This window comes from Zosterops lateralis, assembly GCF_965231275.1.
Source record: "Zosterops lateralis genome assembly, chromosome: 14".
In the NCBI taxonomy this organism is placed as follows: domain Eukaryota; kingdom Metazoa; phylum Chordata; class Aves; order Passeriformes; family Zosteropidae; genus Zosterops; species Zosterops lateralis.
The window spans coordinates 6,313,869-6,341,200 of NC_139774.1; the positions used below are offsets into that span (position 1 = coordinate 6,313,869).

General features: G+C 40.9%; 2 protein-coding genes across 2 annotated transcripts; both read right to left on the reverse strand.

Moving 5' to 3' along the window:
• Positions 1–298: 298 nt before the first annotated feature.
• On the reverse strand, positions 299–11,367 carry MAT2B (methionine adenosyltransferase 2 non-catalytic beta subunit). The gene is made up of 7 exons (XM_083871820.1): positions 11,260–11,367; positions 8,202–8,396; positions 7,235–7,349; positions 6,795–6,947; positions 3,936–4,129; positions 2,890–3,003; positions 299–1,900 (listed from the first exon to the last, which is right to left on the reverse strand). Exons 1-7 carry the CDS (start codon positions 11,320–11,322, stop codon positions 1,730–1,732), a joined length of 1,005 nt encoding a protein of 334 aa, XP_083727946.1. The 5' UTR covers positions 11,323–11,367; the 3' UTR covers positions 299–1,729.
• A 3,307-nt stretch (positions 11,368–14,674) lies between these two features.
• HMMR (hyaluronan mediated motility receptor) lies at positions 14,675–27,295 on the reverse strand. Its single transcript, XM_083871604.1, has 18 exons — positions 27,045–27,295; positions 26,509–26,607; positions 25,852–25,928; positions 24,944–25,024; positions 24,060–24,248; positions 23,735–23,821; positions 23,339–23,439; positions 22,200–22,274; positions 21,891–22,069; positions 20,948–21,096; positions 20,437–20,651; positions 19,708–19,824; positions 18,770–18,928; positions 17,476–17,628; positions 17,258–17,357; positions 16,825–17,001; positions 16,175–16,337; positions 14,675–15,589 (listed from the first exon to the last, which is right to left on the reverse strand). Exons 1-18 carry the CDS (start codon positions 27,094–27,096, stop codon positions 15,570–15,572), a joined length of 2,193 nt encoding a protein of 730 aa, XP_083727730.1. The 5' UTR covers positions 27,097–27,295; the 3' UTR covers positions 14,675–15,569.
• Between the last annotated feature and the right edge of the window lie 37 nt (positions 27,296–27,332).

The window sequence follows — 27,332 nt, forward strand, 5'->3', positions numbered from 1 at the left end:
TGCTCTCTGCAAGGGGAAGGGACATAGGATCTTCCTGATCCAACCCTGAGGCCCAGGATATTTCAGGGCTCATATTTTCAACACCTTCTGTATCTTTTGAGTGTACATTTATCACATCTCCAAGGCAGTGACACTGACAGAGAAACTGATCCAACCAATTCCATGTCTGGAAATAATTACTGAATTAAAGAGGGAATAAAACCACAACACTGAAAGGGCATGCAGATTTCAGTAAGAATTGCAAACATTTATGATTCAGATAAACAAATCCTCATGATAAAGAAAGAATCAACGACTGTTTCTCATGCCAGCAATATATATTTATTGTCATTTTGGAGAAGGGTTACCATGTGTGTATCAGGACTTCAGCCTAAAAACAAACTGGGATTATGAATGCTTAGCAAATGCCAGTTGAAATGAAATGACTGAACATGAAGCTGACCAAGACCTTCAATTTGTCTATTTTTGTGTACATCTCTCCTACACACTTAAAAAAAAATAAATCTGAACATCTTTCTCTTCCCCTTCATTTCAGCCTCGGAAAAATAAATGACCATCCAACTGCACCTTTTACTAGCTTTACTAATATTCTGCTAGAAATATCAGAACATTTCTATTGTTGATTCTACAACTTCAAAAGGAAGCAAAGCTGTACAATGTTCTCCTCCACACTACCTGGCTATTGAGTCCAGCTTTAAAGACTGTCTTATATTAGACAATTGCAGTTTTATTATGCTGCAAACCTTCACCACACACACTTTGCTGTTCCAGAACAAGCTGCAGCAGTGCCAGGTGCAACAATCTGTGGAAAAGCCACTGGAGTGCTACAAATTATTGAACACCTTTCCTCTCCATCTCCCATGTACTGACTAACGAACATCTTCTATTAATTTAACAAGTTGCAAATGCTGCTCCCAAAAAGGGAAGGGAAGGATGAAGATATTTTGTGCTTTCATACAAAAAACAAACAACCACTCAGTAAAAATAAAATAAAAAAATCCTTCAACTTCAATCCCCCACCCAAAAAAAACCCCAAAACTATTGGCTGCCCACTGTCCCCACCCCTCCCTAGCTTTTTTAAGTCACCATGAAAACAAATGCATACAACTTACTGTACAAATACAAAGCTGCAGGCATTCAATTTACAGAACATTCTGAAAATATTTCAAGCATAAAAAGTACACTTGATAATTGCAAAAATAAAGTTTCACTTTTTTAAAAAACATTTTGATCAGAGCTCAAGCAAAACAAACACTTAAGGATTCCTACTTCAGCTTAACTCCCTAAGAACCACCTTCAGAAATTAAAAACAAAACCCTCAGATTTTTGGTGATAAACTAACTGACCATGTCCTTTAATGAAAAGAAATGGTAAATACAACAATGGCACAGACCTTAAGCATCAACAACGTATTTCAGCCAAAAGTAAGTCAGCAAGTGATCTGAGTCATTCTTAGCATTACACAGTACTCATTACTAAGAACCTCAATCCACCAAGAACAGATATTAAGTTAGACTGGTACAAATGGAAGGAAAAATCCATGACATCAAATAGGCTCAGTTTTTGTCACTGAATTTTTTTTTAGGCTAAGTTTCACTAGTGCAAGACCATTTGTTTACCCAATTAAATGAAAGCTCATAAATGTCACAATTTAAGAACACTCATACAAAACTATTTTTTCTTTTAAAAAAGTGCCACATACCATACTTTTTACTAAAAAAGTTACAAACTAATGGAAGACTGTCTGTCTCCATCTCTTGTCAACAAGGAAAGGCCAAAGTGACTCTCTGATCCCAGCTCGAAATGGCGTTCTCTGACCTATCCCCAGCATCTCCAACTTGGAGCAGTCCAGCTGAGCGTTCTTCGGGCGAAGGGCACCCACAACTGGACTATCAGTAATCTAAAATCACAAATAGAAGATTAAAAAAAACTCCACACCAATAAGTAATCAGAAGTGACAGAAAAATACTTGTACATGTACATGAGAACTTTTCCTTCACAGCTTTCTATATAGGTATGGTCACCTCCTCCCTTCCAACTGTTTTGGGGGGATCTTTCTCGTTTGGATTTTTTTGCTATTTGCTTGTTTTATAGTTAACTTTATTTCAACACATCAGGCCATGTGAAGTGTCTTAAGGCAAGTTTTTCTCACTCTCTTTAGTGCTACTATTTGTGTTTTTCAACATTTTATTCACATTTTCACTCTGTGATTATCATCAGAAGGTAAGGAATGCTCCAGAATGTAAAGGGAACCATGTCTTGATCAATTACTTGAAGAGAAATAGAGTTGGGCAGAAAAAAATAAGGCTAAGTGTTCTCCACTGTTTTTCTTTCATCTTCCAAGTCTCATTTCAGTTCCAGTGTTCACCAATTCTGAATCCTTAGAATTTATTTTGTACATAGATAAAATCTTCTTGACATGTTATATGCCCAACACATTATCAGTATGTCTTTAAGAGTAGTCTCAAGTATCAATAAAACTGCAGGACAGGTGTTTAAAGCAAAGCAAAAATAATCTGTAGCTCTTAAATGCACATATTCAGAAATAAATTGGGACATTGCACAGCTGTTACTGATAGAGCTCTATCTTCAAGTTAATGTTCTATCAACCTGTATCATAAAAACACAGATTTGCTTGTGACTAAGAGGAACTGTTCTGCAGAAATACCACTGCACTACAGACTGGAAAACTGGTGACTGACTGAGTAATATTCCTAATTCAGCAGGTCAAAGCAGCTTTTGTTTTCCTGAGTAACAGAGCTCAGGCTGTGCTGGACATGCACAGCCCATCCTGAAGAGGAAGCTGACTTGTACAGCCAGTGGGAGAGCTGCTGCTTGCAATGATCAGGCACATGTGTCTGCCTACAGGTCCAACAACACATCACTTACTGGTCTCAAGTGGCTGCTGGGAAGGTTGAAAGCATCTGCAATTGCACATGCCATCTCATACTTAGTCATCTGTTCATTGCCAGACCAGTGAAAGGTTCCTTTTATTGATGGGTCCTAGAGAAGAAAGAAGAAACACAGATGAAAGGAAGCAGGCAGCTGGCCCTCAGACCAATTCCTGTGCAAGAACTGTGCAGAATTAGCAGCCAGCACGACCCTATCTCAAAAGACATCTTACAGCACCTCAGTGGTGTTCTAGAAACATCTGCACCCTTTCAGAGAACACTTGACTGAAACAGGAAACTGGTGTTACTCTGTCTGACCTGACTTCACAAACAGTTTGTGTCCTGTAGAATGAACAGGAGGGAAAGGAGCTGCCCACCAACCAAGCAAGGTCAAAGAGCTGGGGAGGAGGAACTCAGCTGTTCTGTGATCTTCACTTCCTCAAAAAACAAAGGCAAAAGGCATCACACACATTCTGCATGTTAAACTGCAAACCCTGTGCAAGTCCAGTCAAACCGACTGCATCTCCACAGTTCCTGGTTTCAAAGTTACCGTGTGAAAAAACAAAGGTGGCTGTTTGGTTCTGTTACCCTGCAAAGATGGTAATCTGAAGGTGCTGTGCTGAACAAATACAAGTCGTCATTCAGTTCAGGCGCTTTGTTTTGCCACTTCAGTGTTGTTAATACAATAAAGAAAGGCATCTTGGAGAATTACATTCAACTACATGGGTTTTTTAGTTCAAACTAGCAATTTATAAAAGGCATATCAGAGTAAGTCTGGCATTTCTAATTCTCTCCTCTATACCAGAAGACATAAGACAATTTTCAGAAGGTTCTGTCCCATCCCTTCAACCACTTTTGTTTCAAAGACCACAATACCCTCATAGTCATGCAAGCATCCTGTAGTATTGCAGCCAGTTTTCCTCCCTCCCAGCACTCCAGAAATACAAATAATCCAGGTGGTGTGCAGTTCTCAGCTGTTCAGAAGCAAAGCTGAGAACTCAAGCTGTTTTCACCTTGCAGAGGCTCATTTCTTTCCATTCTTACCAGCATTCTCTTCTCTGCTAGTTGTCTGCAAACAGCTGCTACATCCTTGACATTGGTAGGAAATCTCTGTTGCCAGTGGTCCATGTTGGCAGATTTATTACTGAACTGCACTTTATCAAACATAACTGTCACAGCACTTTCCTCCAGTCTTTCCACCTCTCCATACAAGACAGGAATTCTAAGTACTGCAGTTTCTAAAAGAAAAAGTATTTTAGATCATGGGTGGGGACGAATGCTGCAGCACAATCTGAAAAGTGGAAATGCTAAGAAATATGCTGATCATATTAAGCATCTATAAATCACAAATAAAATTCAAATAGTATGTTGGCTCACAGAATATAATTTTAATTTATATCAAAACCAGTTTATAAACACTAAGACTATAGACATTATTATATTATGATTTATTTTCATTTATGCCATTGATTTCCAGAAAGCTAACAAGCTTTCATTAATAGTATAAAGATGCCTGTTTGGGTTAGAACAAGAATTTTAAAAAATTAAAAAACCCATCTACTCTGTGCAGTTACTCCAGCACTCCCCATCCTCACTGGATAAGAGCAAGGAGAAAAATTCCCACCACTCATAAGTCATCATATTCAAGTATCAATTACAAAGATTTTTCATCCATCATGCAGAAGCCTCCTATATAAAGGAGGATTTTATTTACCAGAAAAAAAGACATGAACATTGAAATAAATGAAAAGTTTGACAAATAAGGAATAGGTTCACAGAACACAAAAGTAAATAATGTTAGATTCCAGGACAGTGATTTAAGGAATTAAGAAAATGCAGAGAGAAGCATTTTTCATGATGGAATACATCATACTGGTCTATCTCTGTCATGAAGACCCAAAAAGCCTCTGAGGAGAAATCCAAGGCTATGATAAATTACTTAAAAGTAATAGTTTTGCTGAAACAGAAAACAAAAAACCCTGACCTGAAATTAGAAGCTGAGGTCATCAAAACATTGCCATTCCTAATATATTTGGAGGACAATGCTATAGAGAGGATAGCATTATTCTGTTTCTGGAGAGAAACAGAAAAAGCTAACACAGAAATTATTCTCACAGAAAAGTAAACCAGAAAAAGTACTTAGACAAGAAAAACAAATAGAAAACTCAACATGACACTGATTTCCTGCTGCTCTAGAAGCAGTTATTTGGTCACTCAGCAGATGTTCTTCCTCTCTTTAAATACTGGTTGAAACATCTTTTTTTTAACTGCCTTGAAAATATTCATTTTTTGAGAAGAGAACTGCCTTCCTTTCATTCTCAGCTCTCTGGGATGTGGAGAGGATCAGCCTCATGACTAACAGCTCTGAGGATGTCTTGACACTTTGTAGTTTTATAACCACGACTATATACATATATATATTTATAAGCCTGTATCCTCTTCTAACCAAAGTAAAGCATCTTTAAAAAAAATGTTTAACCCACTTACTGGAGATTTTTGCATTTTACAACAGAAATGCACAAGGCACTTCTTCACACAGCTACAGATTTGACCAGTGGAATTCTACCTACACTGTACCAGCAAATTAGTGTTTGGAACATACATGGAAAATACTTGGATTTGTATGAATCAGGAGAACTCATATTTTCAAACTCTTTACTCAGCACCACCCCAACACTCCTCCTGCTAATAATACCACTGCTGCAACCCACTGCTGCCTGACAGATCCTGCTCTGAAGGGTTACAAAACCAAACTGCAGTGTGGAGCTGAGGGAAAGGCCCAGCAGGATACCCACACACACTTGGATTTGGTAAAGTCTTTTCTTCATTACCAATCTAGAAGAGGGAGCAAACAGCATCACAGTCAAATCCAGAGATGGTATTTAATCTAGAGGTGGAGTGAATAACTGCTCATTTAAATTTATTTTTACTTAAATGAGACTTTTCCTATCAAAGTATTTTTTTACAAAGTTACTTTCCTACTAGTAATGCCAATTCCATCATACACAGCAGATATTTACTTACTGGAAGACCATCACACTAATTTACCAATAGCTCGGTTCTCTGGCTGGGAAGCACAGAGCCACAGTGTGAGTATCATACTGACATATCAGAAGCCTCTTCTGCATGTGTACTGAGATTATTTTCTTCAGATTTTTTGATAAAATACAAGTGCTTCTTTCCTTATAATCTGTGACTGGACACTGGCAGTGCACTAACTAGAAAGAGCCAAGTATCTCCCTTCTACAAGAAAAAAATCCTAAAGGGAAAACACTTTTCCCTTAAGTAGAATTTTAAAAATTATTTTTGTATGCCAAATTTTCATTAAGAAAAGATGCAAACAAATTTAAAAATCTTCTTGTTTAAAACTACAAATATGTTATTAACCCTTCAGGAAGTGTTACAAGCAGGAATTTGATGTGTGCAAGTGAGTAAAACCAAAATGGGTGGCCTGTTGGCACACATAATAGAGCAAACCCCAAAGAGGAACCAGGCTCCGTGTTGATTTGAGCTGTATTATTACTGAATCACAACTCTGGTTTTCCCTTTAAGTAAACATACATTGACAACACTTGCAATGCATCCCCATAAATAACTGCAGCTATATACAGAATGATGTATTTTATCTTTCCTTAGGAACAGCAGATTCACAATAGACAAAGGTTTATGAATGTCCATCAGGGAGAGACAAATCCCATGAATGAAGACTAGAACAGGTAAGAAATAAAAGCTTTAGTCCAGATATAAGCAAGAGGGATTGCTCATGAGCAAGGAGACCAACTCCTAATCACATTCTTCTCTGAAACTCGTTTCCATGGTTTTGCACCTCCATTAGTGACTTTAAGCTAATAAATAACTGAGTAAAAATAGAAAGGCTGCATTAAAAATGGTTGAGTGTCTTACCTTCATTGTTTTCCAGAACTGCCTTTTCACCCTCCAGTTTGGTTTTACCATATAAATTCAGAGGATTTGGGACATCAGTCTCTTTATATGGAGGGCTTGTTCCATCAAATACATAGTCTGTACTAATGTAGATCAGAAATGCTCCAACTCCAGCTAGGAAGAAAATGTTTATAGATAATTGATATTAATTCATGCCTTCTTTGAAATCCTGACAGACCCTTAAATCCTCCCAAGGTTCTCATCTTCCTTGCACATTCACTCCTGCTGCTTTGTCTGCCCCCTGATCCTTTCCAGAGTTGTGCACACTACACTTATGGAAAACAGATCAGTGACACTGATGGCAGGAGTGACATTCCCACTTGTACTCTCTGTATTGATGTCCCTGTATAAAAAGATGCAGGATTTTAACAAGACACCAACCCATGAGATTCTCTCCTTACCTGCCTCTTTGGCTAAGTTTGCTGAAGCAGCCACATTGAGCTGAGAAGCAGCATCTGGTTGACTTTCTACAACATCTGGCCTTCTCTCAGCAGCACAGTGCACTATAACATGAGGCTGGAAAATAAAGACTAATTTTAAACAACCAACATGTCAAGAGATGGCAGTTGCACCCTAATTCTAGTGATGACACCCCTCAGGCAAAACTAAGTAATAAAAACAGCATTGTTATTTTTAATGACAACATTCTGAGGAACACCTTTTCCTTAGTGTCTTTTTACAATAAAACCCTGCTGTTTCAAGATACGAAAAACATTTATCATCAATTGTGTAATTATGGTCTTTGGTAGTTCCAATTCTACAGCAACTTTGAAGTTGTGGGGATTTTTTTCTCTTTAAGTCTGTATAGTAAAATATATATTAATACAAGTATAGTAAAATATATTAATACAAGATACATCACACACACACACACACAAGGGTACTAAAATTTTTAGGTAAGCTATCCATACATGGCTTACTTAACATATGCAGATTATTAAGATGATAGTTACTATTTTATAGAATGGCACCCTGAATAATGTATTTCAGGTTTTATATATTCCTCTTGGCACTTAACACTGCACATGCATAGAGTTAGTGCTGTTGGATTCAAACTTTCCTCCATTTCCCCAGAACTGCACATTGACACGTTCCATGTCAACAACTCAAGTGTATCTTTTCCTTTGCAGTGTCCTGCAGGTAGAGCTGTGCCTGCAGCCTGCCCGTGGTGAGCCCAGCAAAGGCCAGGGCTGTGGGCACCTGCAGGGAAACCTCTGCTGCGGGTGGGGCAGAACACGGGGCCACACCTTTGTCAGAGCCCCGCCAAAGCACCAGCCCCGCTCATGGCCCAGAACTCAGCAGCACAATCAGCTGATTACTGGACACACGAAGTACCCCTCCCATCGACTTTACACTCCAGAAACTCACCTGAAACTCATGGATAATGTCATGAACTGCAATAGAGTCCAGAAGATTAATCTGTTCAAACCTGGGCTGAGCTCTCCTGTATCCACAGCCAACTGCGTTCCAGTTATTTTCATTGAACTCTTTAAACACAGCTCTGCCAAGAAGTCCCGTAGCACCAGTGATCAAAACTCGCCTACTGGGAACGGCCACATCTTCCTAGGGAAACCACAACAGGAAAAGTTTTGTTTCTGCTGTAATTTTTTACTGGTTTTTCTTTTAAAGTATGCACAGTCAGAGGCTACTGTATTAAAAAAGCTTCTCCTGAGTCTTTTGGAGTGTTTCATGGAGCATCAACATCTGGGAGGACCAATACTGCAGTCAGACAACTAAAACATATATTCAAAGGTAATGAAAACAAAACTTCAGTGAGAAACTCATTTACTTCCACAACAATCCAAACCACTAGTGAAGACAGAATTTTAAGTTCATTGAAAAGCTGATAGCTTTGTGCAATCTGAAAGGAGGGAAATAACTTCTTTAGAAAACAGACACAAAAATGTAACATTTAGGGTCCAAATCCTACAACAAATAATTCTGGATAGACTCGCCTGCTAAAAGCTGCACAATACAATATAACTTTCTGTGGTAATTACAATCTTGAAATCTATTATTAAATAGAAGAGTAATTCATTGCTATTCAACACAACAATGTAAGTAAAACCAAGATATGAATCTCTTGTCAATTTTATGAAATGGGTCTGGAAGTGATTTCAGCTCACTAACTGTACAACAGACCAAAGCTGCACTTCAGCTCCTGCCCATTTTGGTACTTGGGACAGCTGTGAACATCAGCACACACAAACTTCATCCCACCTCCCACTAAAACATCAAGTTTCCAAGACAGCAAACACAAGATCTGTGCCTGTCTCTGCCATCTTTACTTTCCTTTAATGCTTTCCTTCTGTATCCACCATGAATAAACCCAAAAAACCACCTGCTAAAAAGAGAAATGAAACCCTATCTTTACCATGCCTGTGCAGAAAAACTTTGGGCCTGCAGAACCCACAAATCTCGGATTTCCTGACCACTTTACACACAAGGACAATTTGTGACAAATTACTGTAATTCTGTACATCACAGAATGTCTTCTGCTATGCAATCTCAACAGCCCAGTCATTTCTAAGCATTGTACCAGACTGCTGCTTTTAGACTGCAGCACAGGAAGCCACAGCAATCACTCCCAAATCACTGTCTTTGACCCATGAGGTTTCAAAGCTTTTGTTCCATAAGGGTACGTGCAACAGCCTAACCCAAAACAATTGTTTCCAGTTCCCAGCACATGCATTTTTCTCAACTCTAAATTTCCAGATGAAGGCTGCCTTATTCCCATCAGTACTGGATGAAAATTAATAATTTATGTGTGGACAGTTGCCTGAAAATGGCAGACTACAGCAAGTGATGTTTCAAAAAGTTACTTTTTTCTTCAAATTTTACCTGAGAACACAAGCTGATTTACCATTTTTCAGGCTTCTCTGAACAGCATGAGCAAGAACATGCAACTACTATTTTCTTCTGTACTTCTTCTCTCAGCAAAGTCTGCACAGAGTGTGACTATAATCAGGGTGCGTGACTATATCTACAGCCAGAAGTACCTGCTAATAAACACCCAACACTTGCTGCAGAACAGAGTCAAAAGATTCTCTAAAAACATCATTGAGTATCCTCAGTAAGTAGGAAGTGACCAACACAAAACCAAGTGGCATTTGCAAAATCTGATGTTTTAAAGATTCATTCATCTAAGTTTGTTTATTTTACAGATCATAAAGAGGATGTTACATCAGCAGCACAGCTTGAACTGGACACAAACACAGCTTTCACCAAGCACAGCTTGCAAGCTACTGCTGTTGTCTGCAAGACTAATTGATTCCAGTCATTTGTTTCTGAAAGAGTCAAATGATAGATGTTTCTCATAAATCCAAAACCAATTAATTACCAGTTTGAACCTCTTCTTGCCAAAAGTTTTAACATTCTGGTGATACAAAATCTGAACAGATGAACTTTTTCCCTGTATGCTGCCTTGCTCCTCCACAGGACATCACCCAGCTGCAGAAGCATTTCTGTGGTCTACTAACTGTACTGAAACATGCAATTTTGAGGCTTATAATGAACCATCCCATTTATTTTTAACTGATGTCCACATTAGCCAAGAATAACAAAGAAGTATTGTGTTTAGAAGTCTCATTCACATAAAAATAAACAAGTCACAGCATTACCAGATTAAAAAGTAGCATTTATGAGACACCAGATCACTTTGTAGACATTACCAAAATAGAACATAACAGTAAAATTTATAAAAACAACAAAAGATGATGCATTTCAAGTTGAAAACCAGAATAAAGTAGTTTTAAAGTTTCTTATGAAGCTTTTCAAGCTCTATATTTTTATTTAGAAAATCACGATAAACTCAAACCACTAATTTTAAGGCACGGCCACTAAAACCCGGAAGCCGCCGGTGTAACAGATTTGCAACACAATACGATGCGATCCCAGTCACTCCAGGGAAGGGAACGTGAGCCTGAGCTCCCTCAGCTCTGACATCGCCTGCAGCCACGGAAAGCTTTGAAGGCAAAGCCTGGGGCTTTCCCAAGGCTCGGAATGACAGGTGAACCTACACTGGTGCTGTCAGAAGTTGCTCTGCCTTTCCCCTCGCCCGGCCCTCACCGCTGCGGCAGCTCAGGTCCCCTCTGGGGCACCGCCGACCCCGCCCGGGACAGCGGCCGGGACGGGCCTCCCTCCCGCAGGGATCCTACGTGGAATCACCGCACACGTTCCCTATGGCCGAGCCGTTCCCTGTGCCGCGGGCTCCCCGAGAGCGGCGTTCCCGCGGCCATTCGGACACAAAAGGACCCGACCCCGCAGCCCGCGGGCGCTCCCGCAGCCCGGGGACCTTCTCGGGTACCTGAGGCCCCCTCAGGGCCCCCCACCCCCGGGCCCGGCCCCGCCGCCAACTCGTCAGCGCTCCCGGCCTACACACCGGAACAGCGGCCCCGCGGCGGGCTGCTGGCCCCGCCGCCCTCACCTCCACCAGCTCGCAGCGTCCCGGCGCGAAGCGGATCCTGAGCTCCTTCTCCCGGCCCACCATGGCGGGGCCCGGCGCTGCCCCAGGGACGCTCCGCGCCCTCCGTGCCCGGCGCCGCGCCGCAGGGGGGCGCCCTCGCCGCGCCGCGCGCCCCACGCACGCGCCAGGGGGGCGGGGCCAGCGCGGGCATTTAAAGGGACAGGAGCGGCCCCGGGGAACGGGGCGGGGCCGCGCGTGCCGGGCGGGGAGTGCTGAGGGGAGAGCCGAGGGGACAGCCGAGGGGAGAGCCGGCACTGTCACGGCCACAGCCAGCCCCGCCCGCGGCACGGAGCCTCACGGCGCCCCAGAGCCTCACAGCACACCCCGGGGTTGGGTAAAGCGGGCTCCGTGGGCACCGGTGACGCTCCGGCCCCAGGGCAGAGGAGGCGGGCACAGGGGCCCGTGGCCCCCGGGCCATCCCGAGCACCAGCGCTGCCTTACTGCAGGGCCGGCCCCTCGTCTCAGCATCGTGGGGCTTTAAACAGTAATAAAAGTTACTGCAGTAAGCATATTTAACGTTTGACCACACGGAGCCTGTTGAAACTGTGAACTTTCTATTATGATTTCTCATTTGTAAAAACAAAAATGCCGTGGAACTTCTGTATTACACATCATATTATCCTGCATAGAGCTCTGTGATCTATTCACTATAAATTACTTAATTCCTCCTTTTAGAATGGAAAAAAAAATAAGTATTTTCAGTTTGCCTTTATCCAGAGTTAGATGTAAAAGCAACTGGTAAATCCCCCAGAAAAAGGGTGGCTATTTTTGAGAGAGCAATGACCGCTTACAGCACTCATCCTACATGTATCATCACATGCTTACAAGGTGACAGATCTGATTTCTTTTTAATACAAGTTGTGAAGGTAACCCGATACTGTGTACCAAGTGTTACTGTACCAATTCTGACCCACCAAAGCAGAGACTGTGCCTGGCATTGTTTTAGCAAGAGAACTTAAGTAGATGCCTAAAAACAACTGGCCAAAACTTACACTTGTATCGATGCTGATGAATTTATTTCAACTTGACTTGATTAAAATAGTTTTCATTGGTAGTACTCAAAGAAGAAAATCAGGAAAGTCTACCAAAATTTAATAGAATCATACTAAAATTTTATAGAATATTGTAAAGGACCTTTATTTATGATAAACAACTAATATTTAAAGGAGAAAAAGGTGTATATACATAAAAATCAAATCACTTCAGCCAGTTTCTGCCTTCATGGAATACAGATGCCCCTTTTTTCCCCCTGTAAAAAGCTATTGACATTTAATTCCTTTCCCTTAACCCTAGAATTTTATTTCAAAATATTAGTAATTCATAACTTGAAATCAAGAAGTAGAATCTACAAATACCAAACTGTTTAGCAGCATGGAGGTAAGAAGTCCCAATACACCTGATGTTACATCATCTCCTCCCAACTCAGCTTGGAAGAGCTCCCTGTGCATTTTAACAAAAATCATGATGGGGAAATAATTTTTACTTCTGGGCTCAGAGCAAGAAGAAAACAACAAAAGCATGAACACTGAAATCTCAAGCTACAATCATCAATGAGCCTGTAAAACATCTTAGCATCTTTGTCACCATAATAAGTTAAATTGTATGTAGTTTTTGTATCTTCTTTACATAATATTTTTTCCCTCTAATATTTGCCTCGAGTCAGAACTCACGTTCTGTAATAAAAGTGTTCCACCTAGACTTTAGATCTCTTTATTATCGTTACATCCACTTTGTGAAACATTATGCTTTTACAATAAAAATTGTATTGTTGTCTAGGTCACAGTCACTTAAGCATTATGCATCCCTGGGTGACTAAATGGACCACTCATTAAATTACCATTTCAGACTGTAATTCACAGAGACTAAAGCATAATTAAGTCTCCCTCTCTCCTCCCCCTTTGCTTTTCCCCTTGATCTTGTAACCAAAGTGTGGTAGGAACATGTTAATGCAAATATCCAGACCTTACCTGCTCCATTTCCAAGCAGCATTTCAGGCACTGCCAGACCACAGAGGGAATTACCAGCCTAGGAAATCATTGCAGCTCAGCTGTGTCCCTTTGTGTGCTGTGCCTGCAGAGAGCACATGGACTGAGAGCAGCACCGGCTCCGCTGACCTTTGAAACCAAAACACAAATCCAAACCCTGCATCACATGTGGCTCTGAATCCTGTTAAGCTTTTGGTCTGGTCACAGTGGTACCATTTAAGCAGCTCAGTATGAGCTTAAATTTTTACCTCATAACAGCCAGCATGAGCAAGCAGAGCCATTGTGTGTGTGAGATCCATTCAAAGCACTGGCACTGATCTTACACAGTTTGTCTTTTATAGCAAGCAGGAGGAGGGCTCTAATTAGGTCAGGCAGGTTGAGAATTCTAAGGGCTCTTCACTTCAACTAAGCACAGCCCAGCTCTTGCTACAATACAGCAAAATGAGTAACTTCATGTTAAATCATGGATTTTTCAATTAAAATAAAATCTTCCACAACATATAAGTAATAGATTTCTGCAGTGAACACTAATGTCAGTTGTGCTACAAATGTCAAGGTTTCAGTTTTTAATACTTTATTTCATAGTGCATGAAAGCGAAAAAGCCTCCTAGACTGAAGCTGACAAAAAGCCCTCGATTTCCCCTTGACTTCCACCCTTTGCTTCTCTCCCCACTCTGATTTATCAATGTTTTAAAAAGTTCAAGGGGAGCTTGCTGTAAGACTAGCAGAATTATTTGCTGGAGTTTCCCTTTTCTCTGTCAGTATAAGCATGCTCATGCCAACTATATCAAACAAGGATGTAGCAACCAGTCCTGTGACACCTGCCATTCTTGGCTTATGTTCAGTTAAACAAAAACAAAAAAACCCAAACCAAAACAAAACCAAAACAAAACAAAACAAACAAACAAAAAAACCCTACCTTAACTCAGAGTCTCCATTTTTATGTTTTGAGTTTGGTGGAACCTTCCATTAACATTCAGACAAATGCCTGTTTCTTCTACAACTTTTTTACTCCATTTGCATCTTTCAGACAAGAAAACCTTTTTTTTCTCCACAGTGAGAGAACTCCAGTATAAAATACTTCTAGCAACTTCTTTATCAAAATGTCTCTCAACACTTCAGGCTGAATACCAAGTGCTCTCTTAATTAAAAGACCTGAAGCTAATCCTCATCCTCAATCATCAGAAGATCAAGTAATCCAGCAAATACACAAAGATGGCATTAACAGACAACATCTAGCAACTTCTTTCCTTGGACTTAGTGTGCATTCTGTATGTAACATCCTAGGAATTATGAAGGCTGAATCCCACTGTAATGTAACTTTGGGGTTTATCCTTGGCTTGCAAAGGAAGTGGACAAATTTTTTAATTTAAAACTTTTATTGTGCTAAAACAGTCTTAATTTTAAATGCAGTTTAACAGATTCTTTCCCCCTTGCCAAAGTTCCAGCCTGTACAATGCATGTGAATTCTGTGGGTGTCCTCCCACCCAAGTGAGAGAAGTTCTATTGTTATTCCTTGTCACTGTAGCTCTGATCACTTACAACAGCTGCCTGCAAAGATTTTGTGGCGGTTTAACAGTCCAGTGGACACAGCATCGCTCTTAAGACACTAATCTTAGTCACAATTCACAAGCATTTAGATAAATGCTGTCAATTTGACCTGAAAATATTCTTCTGATGATCAACAGCTGCAACACCCAGCCCCGGGATTTAAATTTGCATATACTGAATCCTAGAATATCAAAATTAAAGTGTACAGTTCCATTTCTACATGGGTTCTATAGTGCATAGGTCACAGAAGTCAAAGAGTCTCTTGGCAGTATTTCTGTCATTGGTACCAGAGCAGCTGTAAACAGCAAACTTAACATAGAATTGTATACATGGGATAGATACAAAAAAATTTAAAAACATAAAAATAATAAAAAAAAACTTTCATGATATCTGATTTCATTTGTAATCTTATTCTCCAGTGCTTATTCTCATTTTCAAAACTTAAAACGCTCTGTTCAAAACCTAAGTAAGCAGCCTCAGCATATCCAAAACATGCAACAGTGAACGCTCTTCAGAGTTTACTGCTGTAATGACGCTACCAGGAGTCAGGAATGCGTTGACTGTTGCTTCTCAGGAAAGCAGTCTATGTAAAAATACATAATTTTAGATCATATCTCTAGGGCTCCTACTGATTTGTATTATATACAGCATCCAAGTTCACCTTGAAGAAGCAGTCTGTTGAAGTTTCCTGTAGCACACAAATTTATGGGTGATTCTCTTAATACCAGGAAGAATTCAAATTTTGTTTTTATTACCTGCAATGGAAAAGAGTTACTAAGTTTGAGTTTTTCACCTATTGCTCCCACCACATTAAGTAAATGTCTTGTCTCCTGGCAGGCAGAAGGCTCTACACTGAATCTCACAGGCAAGCCAGGATTTCAGACCCTGGAGCCAATACTCTCCTGAAACTCTCCCCTACCCTGCTTCCCTGCTCTCCATCTTTTCCTCCAGTCCACATTTATCTGCAGACCTTTAGCATCTTACCCTGACACCTGCAGTTGTGTAAGGTCCTGCCAGCAGCTAAAGAACCAGGATGCAAAGGTCTGACTGGGCCACTTGACCTGTGCAGGAGACACTTCCTATCACCTCACCAGCAGGAACATGTGAGCTGGTGACAGAAGGGAAATGGCTCTGCTGTCTGACCTGGCACACCAGCTATTCCTGTCAGGTTGTAAGGATCAAACTACACTGGGAGTGCCCCATTGATGCAGCCTCCAACATCTGCTGTTGGAACTAGAGACACCAATCACCTCCCTCAGATGCAGCACACTATGCAAGACTCTCAGACCTTCTTTAGTTATGCTTAAGAGGTACAAAAGTTACATCAATATCAAACTCACCTTCTTTTAAAGGTGTTTTTGGAGGAATATTTTCCTTGCTGTCATGCTGGAAAGCTTTGGAAGGATCAAAACGTTTAATGCCCTGTGCTGCACACAGCTGCTCCTGAAGGTGCTTGTTGGTTTGCTTTTCCTTGGCCAGCAGGGCACGCAGCTTGGAGACATCCTAGAGAAAACACTTGGAAGTTAGATGAAGAACAGAAGAGCCTCATTGTTTACTGCAGGAGCCATGCTGCCTAATGTTAGCATATAGACAATTATTGGTGGCATTAAAACCCAACCCAAACACACAGGTGTGGAGAAATCAGGAGCACATACAGGTACTGTGTGACACCACTAAGCAGTATGGCAGTCTGAAACTTTCAGCAGGGAGTTTATTAAGTTTAGGACTGTAAAAAAAAGATAAGAAAAGCCAACCAAGGTAAGAGTAGAGGCACTTATTTGTACTGCTGATGTCTCTGTATGTTGTAAATTCAGTCAAAAATAAAACTCTTGGCATTTCTGGAGCCTGGTAGTTTATTGTAATCTGCTTCATGCAAGGAATTTAAGAACCAAGAAATAAGTAGCTTGCAGGATTAGTCTATAAATATTTGGAGCAACAAAGACATCAAGCACATTAGTAATGCAGATTTCCAATTTTTCATTCCACAAACCTGCTTCAGGTGGGCATTGTCTTCCTTCAACTTCATAACATGCTTGATTTTTTGCTTCATGTTCTGGTGGCCAAGTAGTTTAGCATATGCATCGCTCAGTTTATGCAGTTCTTCTTGGGCTGCCCCTTGCTCCTCCAGGAGTGCATTCTTCTCTGCTTCAAAAGCATCTAGTTGTTGCTGAAATACGTTTGAACGCTTTAGAAATCTTTCAGCTAAGCATAACTTCTTTTACTGAAATTAAATCTGCCAAGGAAGTTTAGTTTAGGAAAGGGAATGGCTGGCTCATAAGTTACTGGATAGTAACTTAGGAAACCACTGCAGAATAAATGCCTTAGAATGGAAGTAGCATATTTACTTCTCAAGAGCAGAACTTGAGCCAACTGCAGAAGTCTTATGTCACCAGATACTAACAAACACCTACTTCACAACACACCTGAAAAGGCTTAACTTTGTTGTGTAAATCTTCATAGAGTTTACGCCAGGTCTTGACCTCTTTCTCTAAGCTGGAGGTCACATCTTCACTTATGGTTTTCCTAAAAAAGCAAGAAGAAGAGTTTTATAGTTTTATTATGTTCCATGTTAGCTCTCAGCACTTCTTCCAAATAAAATTTGGCTGTGCTATCATATGCAGTTTAAGTTTGGGAAAGTCACCTTGATCTTTCTGCTTCAAGTTCTCTTTTCAGATCTTCAGTTTGCTCCTCAAGTTTTTCCTGAAGTTTAGTCATTTGTGCAAGGCAAGACTCTTTTGTTCTCTCTGTTTCTGCTTCTTTTAGTGCAAGCTTGCTCTGGACTTCTAAAAGCATCCTGAGGAAAACACCATAATTTCTTAATGAGCCCTTGATTTTTACATTTTTTCTACTACACTGAATGTAAAACTCACAAGTAATGACAGTTGAAAAGCTATTAGTAGAACTGAAATAAAGGTTTGCACAAACAGTGCCACAAAGAAACCCTTCGTACAGAAGGTAATTAAGTTTAAGATGAAGAATATTTTTAACTTTTTCCTATAAGGATGAAGGCAGTCCTTTTGAAGCAAAGAAAGATCATGTTGCTCATTTAAGGTTGTTCAATGCCAACAGCTTTTAGCAGGGACAGTTTAGTAGTTAGGCTTTACATGCAGAGATTTGCTCAAGCAGGAACTAATCAAGACTGTTCAGTGTGTATGCATGCCAGATTTCAAAAACCCTACACCTAAAAGCATTGATTCCTCTTCAGCCACAGCTGTTTGTTCCATCCCTTCACTGTCACCTCAGCCAAGAAATACCGCTGCAGCTTTCTTTTACCAGCTCTAATGGAAACTGAAGACATTGAACAGGTGAAAGAAAGGGCACCATCTTAACCAGCAGAGAACTATAGAGAACATGGATCACTAAACTGCTGTTAGACATGAGAAGCATATCCTCAGCCTAACAACTTTTTGGGTGTTATTTCTCATCAGCTGCACTGTGGTGTCTCATATGAGGCAGGGACAAGATCTCAGTTTACATCACCACAGTGTGGCAATTCGTAGATGATTAACTGGCATCTGCTCGTGAGCAGAATTTGAGGTAACATCATTCAGACTGGACTGGCAGAGAGTGAATGCTGCATTAGGTATTTGCTTGTCTCCTCCAGGGATCTTATATGCAAAGCAGTCATTGTAACTGATATTTCTGAAACAGACAATATTCCAACATATTTCATTTAAATATTTTCCTTTTCCTCTATGTTTCACATATAGACAAAAGTCAAAATAACTGATTGGACAGACCAGTTTCCTAATGCATATAAACTTAATAAATTTTGTCTGTCAGTATTTTCAGCCTTCTGCACTGGGAAAAGCAAGAAACTTCAGTTTACATCAAATACCGATCTGACCTTCTAGAGCATCACACAAGGTTCTAGTTAGAAAGGCAAGCCTCAGTTTGCATTCCTTAGCTTAAGGAAAGGTTTGTCTGTGTAGTACCTGGCACATTCCTCATTTGCTTTGTTTCTAGTGTCCTCTGCTTCTTGAAGTAACCGCAGATTCTCTTGGCTTACTTTTTTTAGGTTGGCAATTTCTTCTCGCAGAGAGGAACTCTCTAGTTTAAAACTGCGAATTTCTTCAGCTGATGTTTTCTTGTAGCTGGTATTACAGTACAGATGAGAAAACCTTGTTACTTCAGGCAAAATGTTCCCATTTTAAAAGAGCAATGCAAGCTCGTGCTAGCAAGTATCAAAGATTTTATAATCTGAAGATATGGCAGTGTACAGGCTCTGATAAATCGAAAGATAAGAAAGAAACCATCACACAGTTCCATAAAGTCGTAAGCAGTAACACTACAACAAATTCTGTGATACAGATATTACTATATTTTTGTAGGTATTTTAAAACATAAATACTCTCTGAAGCTTATTTAAACAGCAAAGCACCTGCTGTCTGTAGTTGGCACTGGCAAATACCCATGAAGGATCCTGTGGGATGACACACATACCTAGTAATAACAGTATCATTTTTATGTACTTTCTAAATCTGAATATTTTAAGGTAAAAGATTTGCAATAACTGTAGGAAACTACTCTCAATTCAGTCCAAATTTTGACTATACAAGTCTTTTTGCAAGCTATTTCAGTGCCGAACACCATCACTAGTTTCAAATCTCATTGTGATTCAGACCACTGAACTCCTCCAATTGGTTTCATTTTGAAAGCAGAAATATCCAATTTCCTGAACTAGACAGTGATACTGTGTCACTATACTTGCCTAGTACTCAAGAAATAAATTATTAATGCCACCAAATACCATCACAAAATCCTCTGCTCTAATAACATGCAGTGTGTAGTACCAAGGCACATAAATGAACAGTACATTTTATTGTCATCTTTGAGATAATGCCTGTCTTATGCATTAATAAAACTTAAATACCTTTCAAAGTCAGCAATAGTCTTTCCAAGTTCCTGCAGCGTATTGCTGTGCTCTTCTTGGACTTTCAATACAGCACTGCTATGCATTGCCTTGATTTGCTCCAGCTCTGCATTCTTCCTGAAATAAAAATTCAGCATTGCTTGCTGAAGAGAAGTATGTGTGAACTCATCACCAAATGCTGCTGCAGTCACAGAAGGCTTGAAGCAGCAGCAATAAATTATTGTGACAAACCAGTAACTTCTCAGATACTAAAGCACAATCTTCACAACAGGTATTACACTAAGGATTTCTTCCCCCTCCCTTTATTTTCCAAGGGAGCTATAGAATAGATTGAAGACCTAATAGTAAACTTAAACAAGAAGCATCTGGGTTGAAAATCTTTTTGTCAGTGCCTTCTCCAGGAGAGAAATAACCAGTACAACATGCACATAGCTCACCCAGCACAGCAAGGTCAGAGCACTACAATAACCAGCCTTTCAACCAAAACCCAGCTGGCTTTTTTTTCTTGTTTTAAATTACAACAATGTAAAACTGACTCAAGTTACGATTGATACTGACTCAAGTTACTACTGCTAGTGATTAGATCACACCACTATCGGTAATCAACAATCAGCAATAACTGCAGATCTGCCCAGGTCTCTAAAACCTGAATTGGGCTCAGAAGCGCTGCTTACACTAATTTAACATTTTTCCTTTCAAAGCCTGAATCAGAAAGTTTCTTTCACAAACCCTTTCAACTCTTCTTCCATCTGTGAGAGTTCAAGACCTTGAGATTTGATTTCTTGTTCCAGTCGCTGCACCAACTTTTCAGCTTTCTTCTCCTTGTTATGCAATTTATTCAGCTCCTTCATGGTATCCTTCAGCTCTTCTTCCAGAAGATGTCTCTCACTCATTACTTCATCTTCGAACTCCAGTAACTTCTGCTGCATTGAGGCAGATGACTCCTGCATGCCAAAGTACCACAGATTTTAAAACTACCAGTATTTTCTGGGTAGTAAAGGGCTAATTTGTAGTGTTTAAATTTCAAATCTCTGGGAAGAACCAAAACCCCCATCCCACCAGCAATGATTCTTAGACCTATTAGACCACACAAGCTTCTGCAGGCCAGAACCCACTTTGCCATATTACTGATAATCTAATTTGTGGAATGCAAATCTCATGCACAACCAAACCAACAATTTTTAGTGCCAATCCTTGGGATTACAGTCTATTTTTAGACTAGTTTATAGCTTGTATTTACCTTCTCTTGCTGCAGCTCAGAGATGACCTCCTCATGTCTCTGAAGCAGTTTTTGGTGTTCTTGTTCCACCAAATCAATTTTTTTTTTCAGGTCTTCTATTTCAGCATTCATACTCAGGAACTGCCCTTTTGTCTCAGACAACTCTTTCTCTGCACAGAAAAACTGTCAATATAAAACAAGTTCCCTTCTCTATCTTCAAATAGCTACAATATGTATTATTCATAATACTTCCATTCCATCTTTGTTTTTCTCTTGCCTAACTGCTAAAAACACAGAAAGAAAACCCCCCACAAAACAAACCCATACCTACAACCCATCTGGAAACTCCTCAAAATTGAAGTATACCACTTTAAAATAATGTTAACAGCAGGAGTGTTTGGACCAAGCAATTAGCCTTCACCAGAAGAGCAGTGTGACAGGGAAAACAACTACATGAGTTTTCCTCAAAGCTTCTTCCACAAACCAGCACAGAGAAGGCAGCTGGTACAGAAAACTGAGTATGTGTCTCAGATTGCAGAGTGGCTGGTGTTGGGAGAGAAGGAGTAAGGAGGTGAAGAAGGATCCTTGCCACATTCCCAACACCTCAGTGAGCCTGTGTACAAGCTGCTAGCAGTGGATTCACACAATATCATAAGTGCTTCTCAGTGAAGAGTAAGGAACAAGAACTTCTTAGTGTTCACCTTTAAGATTAAAGCCACTACTACAATTTTCATTGTGTTCTATCCACCCCAGTTACCCTCCATGGAAACACTAATTCAGACTTAACAGATGTCAGATGTGAAGTGATTTCTCTGTTGTTAAAAACATGCCTTGGTGTTTCTAGCTGGACCTCAGACTTCTCATTTGCAACAAATCAGTTAAATTGACATTTAAAAAAACACCTATTTAAGATGCTCTAAGACATGTGAGTGATCCCACATATGGAACAGTGTACAAGAACTACCTTTCTCTTGTTGAAGCAATTCACACTTCTCAGTAAGTTCTTTCATCAGTTTACATGACTCTTCCTCTTTTGCTTTGAGGGTATTTCTCAGGCTCTCAATATCTTTGTCTTTCTTACTCAGTGTCTCCTCCATCTGGGCAACTTCCAGTTTGTATTTCTCAGCTGTTTCTGCAACACTACTGTAGAAGAAAATTCAGGCACTTGTTACCACTAAGTTTTGTTTGTAAGCTTACACATCCACACAAAGGAAAATGCTTAGGACTGTTGGTTTCCAAGAGGAAAACTGCCTTTTTGAGAACAATTTGTTACCTGAGCTCTGTAATATATTCCATGAGTTTTTCAGTGTCAGACTTTTCTTCAACTTTCTCTCTCTCAGTAGCAGATCTAAAACCAGACAGTTTTTATGAGATATATTTAAACAAATTAAGTAGTAACAGATACTTTTCTTCTCCCAGTTTGGCTGCAAAACTGATATTGGCTCTAAGAGGTGATTCTACCCTTTTTTCATTCCTGTTCCATAGTCTTCTCATTGTAGTAAAGATGCTAAGCCACATTTTGTGACAAGCAATATGCCACAAACACAATAATGCATTAACATAATGCAACTTTTGTAGCATCTCCTCCCTTTGTGACCAGCACTACCTGCATTATTACCTTTGTGTGTTTTAACAGCCAAATTCATGCTGCAGTGCCAATTGTGCCAACCTGACATTAAACACAGCTTGGAAGTTCACCCTAGGTCACTGTCCTCAGGAACAGGCTGCATGTTAGTGAACTGCTCCTGTGCAGCACATGACACCTCTTGGGCAAAACAGAAAGTGCTGAATTAGAACTCACTCTCTATCTACACAGAGCTGCTGAAGCCAAGAGACTCTGCAGTTGCCTTTCTTCAGAGCATGTGCCTACATTAAAGCAGCTCTGAAGGCACCACAATGGCTCTTGAATGCACTTCTCTGGAGAATGTGAATATGTTCATCAAATCCATGCCAAATGCCTGCCTGCTGAATTGGAATTTTAGCTCCTGCTCTAATGCTTTTCTATCCTTGCTCATTCCTAACTTAGTAGTCTAAAGGGCCAGAAATATCCAATCCATACAAATGTCCTCCTCCAACCTGAACAACAATTCTTTTCTAAAAAGGTACATCTTTCCACCCCATACCCAAGAAAACCTCACCCATACCACACTGGAAGACAAAGGGTTGACATGATACAGTTTGTCTTTTGGAAAAAGGTTAGATACACTAGAGAAACAACGCTTCTAATGGTTGTTTCATCAACACAGCAGCTGTTAGAACTTCATTCTATGGTATTTTTTCCAGACTACAAACACTGATTATGTCTGTTCCTTCTCAGGAGAGAGACAGCCTCGATTTTGGTTACTACAAAGGATAAGCACAGAAACATAGCCAGGTCATATTATCTCATCCAATTCCCTTCCTAGCACTTACAATTTTTCTTGTAACCGTGCTACTTTTCCTTTTGAATGCTCTAGATTCCTTTGCACTTCCTGCAGCTTCATTTCCATGTCTTCCTGCTTTGCCAGTGCAGTCTTAAAAAAAAAAAAACAAAAAACAAAACACAACAACAAGCAACAAAACACACATATTAACATTAAAATAAGATTTCATTATTTGGAAGAGACAGTAGTGAACCGAAATTTAATCATCAGACTTGTTTAATGATAGCACCAGCTACCGTGCTAAATGTGATTGCAAGTATCTCTCCGTGAAGTTATCAGTCACTTGTTAAACAACAATTAATACCAAGACCTTCAAATGATACTGAAGATCACTGGTTTTATTCCTGAGCAGCTCAGAATTACTGTCCTGTGCAAATGGTCGTACCTTTTCCTTGGTATCCCTCATGTTTCTGAGCTTCAGCAACTCCATGCACAGGCTGCTCATTTTCTTCTGCACCCCATCTTCAGACAGCTTGTTAGAAAAGAAGATAAAACCACTAAGTGTAATTCCTTTGTATGAATTGCTGTTCATACAACCCTTTCCAAGTGCTCCCCCCCTCCCCACTGTGTTTAGACAGAAGAGCATGAGATCCCAAACCAGAAATGCTTTATGTCAAAACAGATGCTGATCAGCAACTAAAGCTTCCTCTTGCACAGGAAGCTCAGTAACAGCAGAGGCAAAGCAAAGATGCACTTATTTGTCTGAATACCTTTGACTTTAGTAGTTCATTGCTTCTTGTTAACTCCAGAAGCTGTTTCTTCAGGCATGCAACATTTGCTGAAAGAGAAGTTTTCTCCTGAACTGCAGCACTCAGCTTTGCTTCCATCTTAACAAGATCTTCATCCAGAGCCAGTAGTTTTTTATCCTGCTCTCCACGTTCTCTCACCAATGCACGAATCTAAAACATGAGATATTTTCTTTATTTCCTACTATCCTCAGTTGAGCCTCTCCAAGTAAACCACAGGCATAGGTATCCAAACTGTATTTACTTTCAGATAACACATTCACATTCAGAGTATCTGCAACTCTCATTCACAGGAAGGAAATAACAGAATCACCACAATTCTCTATTATTACACACCATACAATAGCAACATTTAACCTGACTTATTTTATGCTACCAAGCCAGTACAATGTGCTAAAATTAGAATAGTCTTAGCTTTAATGGGCAACAGAAGCCAACCCTCCTTTTTGGCTGTGACAGACAAAAAGGCAGAACGTGACATTTGAGACACAAGGCACCAATTAGCACACAGGAGCACACTGATAATTTAGGGTGCCTCTTAAGCATTGAAAGTACGACAATTAGTGGGCAAAAATTTTCAGTTAGAGATTGTTCAATAAAACAGAACCTTATTGGGGTAGCCAACAACTTAGTTCTGTTTTTGAAAAGACTGACAACAATCAGCAGGAATTAATGCAATTCCATCAGCTTTGTACATCCATAATATCTGATAATCTTTCTTTTGCACAGAGCTGTTTGTAAACTACTTGTATGCTGTGAGATGCAAGAGGCCAATTCTACCAGCTTGTATTTATTATTAATGTAAGTGGGAGACATGACAGGATTTCACTCATGTAATGGATTCATACCTCCTTCTCCAGTGCCTTCTGCTTCTTTTTCTCTTTCATAAGCATAACATCTTTTTTAGTCTTCACAATTCCATTAGCCGGCTTTGGAGGAGAGATGTGTTAGAAATCTCTAGCTTCACAATAGCTGAACACAATTAAATGCAAGAGTGGGTGCTTCATACAGACAATACTACAAAGACACATGCCAAATAAACAGCAAACACTTCTCTCTCCCAGACAGGGCAGAAAAGTGGCAGGTTAAGATTAGGTTTACCCTTATACTTTCTCATCAGCATTACTCTGAAGGGACAGCTCAGAACCACAGGGACAGGAAGAAGATTAACAAAGTTGGAGACTTTAGCACCCCTAAGCTTCATTTAATAACATTAACATTTTAATATCTTTACCCCAGGTTTGTTTGCAGAATTTCATCCTACATCATCAATACTCATGAACCTAATTAATATGTCAGGGCCATCATTTTTCATCTTGTTAAGCTATGAATCTTGAAATCCATATCCTTGCATGGGACACGGAGAACCTGTACATTCAGCACCAGCCCCTGCCTGTTTCTTTCACCACTAGGTTCTCACTCTGCCTTGCCCAGCCCATTAGAGCAAGAACCAAAACACCATCTCCTTAAAAAGGAGGAGTCACACCACAATTACATGGTGAGCAAGAGGAAAAGAAATCCCAAGAGTGTAGCACCAAATATAACAAGCTGCTCTGCAGTCCCAAGTTAATTACTACATGATTCCCAAGGATGCAGCAATTTCATTTTTTCTGCTTAGGTCTTAAAGAACACACACAACAATATGCTACATAGTTCACTTGGGTAGATTAATGCCAATTGTATGAAGAGGCTGCATTGCTTGAGCAGCCAGAGTAAATGGATTTAGCAGCACTACAGACAGACAGCAGAGCCCTACCGTGGACCCGAGAGATGTGAGTCTCTTTGCAGGTACTGGGGTGGGGGCACTCTTCTCACTGCTCAGATGTGTCTCACCTGCACAAGAATGTAGAAGAGAATGGTGAAGGCAGAGGGATGCACACAGGGAGGCAAATGTAACCAAACTACACAAGGTTAATTGACTGCGTACAAAAGGCAACATTCCACCTGGTTCTTAGACTATCAACTTCACAATCCACTACCAGCTACTTTTTTACTGCAATCAGCCAGTCCAATATTAGTTATCTGGGCACTTGACAAAGAGAGAGACTACCAGGTGAGAGACAGCTTTGATAGTTCTACTTCTGCCAAATTTCCCTGCCATGATCCAGATCCATAATGTCACTTTTCAACTGATGGATGCTTTAGATATTAAAAGCACATGAAAATATCTCTAAACCCTAGGTTAGAAGGTAATTTATTAGACCTCCAGAGCCCCCCTCTAATTAGCAGAAGTCACATATAAAACTATTTTTGGAAGATCCCAATCAATGCTTTTACAGCTGCTCCTTTGAGCTGGTAGGTAGGCAGTGACTCTCTGCAACAAAAAACAGTTTCTGAACAGCAGAGCAGTAACAGCACAAACAATTGTAGCATCTAAAGATATCTTATTGTATTCTGTGCAATTTTAACTTACTCTTCTGTTTCCTAAGCCCTTGGGATGCTTCAGAGAACAGCAAACTTCCCCCTCCATCTGATGGGTTAACGTTACGGGATCCACGCAGGGGGGTACGTGCTATAAATGAGATTTTCAGAACAGCAAAGAACAATGAAGGTAAATGACAGGGTTTTCAGCTACAGTAAGTTGAGGTTGATAACACATCTAGGGTAAATCTACAGTCAAAAATCTCACTGTGCGAGACTCGCCCATCAGAAAATGCTCTCGCCAGCAGCGCCTCAGCCGTGACAGGCTCTGCACGACCCTCTACGGAACCAGAGGCCCACAAGGCTTGGCACCGCTTTAGTTACTGGGGACATACTACCCGTTCACTACTGTGTTTGGCCTGCCAGGGCTAGACACCAAGTCGGGACCTTTTCCCCCAGCAGGGGACCCCTGCGAGAGCTCAGAGGGTCTCCGGCACGGCGCTACGGGCTGCTCCTCGCAGGAAGGGCCACCCTGAGGCCGTTCCCCGGCCCCCCGAGGGGCTCCCCCGCTCCCCTCCCCTCACGTACCGGCGCTCCCATCGCGGCGGGGCTGGCGGGGCGGCGCGCGCGCGGAGGCCATGACAGCGCCGGGACTCGGCGGCCCGCCGTTCAAACGGGGCCAACGGCTGCCGCGCGCGCCGCCCCGCCAATCAGCCGCCACCGCCCCGCCCGCCTCCGCCCAATCGGCGCGCTCGGCGCCGGGCACGCGCGCTGCGGGCTCGGCTCGGCGCGGGGCGTGGCCGGCGGCGCGCGTGCGCAGGGCGGGCGCTCCCGGCGGGCCGGGGCGGGGAGCGAGGCTGGGACAGCGGAGCCGTG

Bases quoted from the DNA above. Each gene is read 5' to 3' on its own strand.
- MAT2B (XM_083871820.1), bottom strand. From the start codon at position 11,322: ATGGTGGGCCGGGAGAAGGAGCTCAGGATCCGCTTCGCGCCGGGACGC. The intron at 7,350-8,201 runs GTGAGTTTCTGG...TTTATTTTCCAG, and splicing joins ACATTATCCATGAGTTTCAG to CCTCATGTTATAGTGCACTG. The intron at 6,948-7,234 runs GTAAGGAGAGAA...TTTTCTTCCTAG, and splicing joins AAACTTAGCCAAAGAGGCAG to CTGGAGTTGGAGCATTTCTG.
- HMMR (XM_083871604.1), bottom strand. From the start codon at position 27,096: ATGGCCTCCGCGCGCGCGCCGCCCCGCCAGCCCCGCCGCGATGGGAGC. The intron at 25,929-26,508 runs GTAAGTTAAAAT...ATTCTTGTGCAG, and splicing joins AGGGCTTAGGAAACAGAAGA to GTGAGACACATCTGAGCAGT. The intron at 20,652-20,947 runs GTAAATACAAGC...TTTGGCATGCAG, and splicing joins CTGAGCTGCAGCAAGAGAAG to GAGTCATCTGCCTCAATGCA.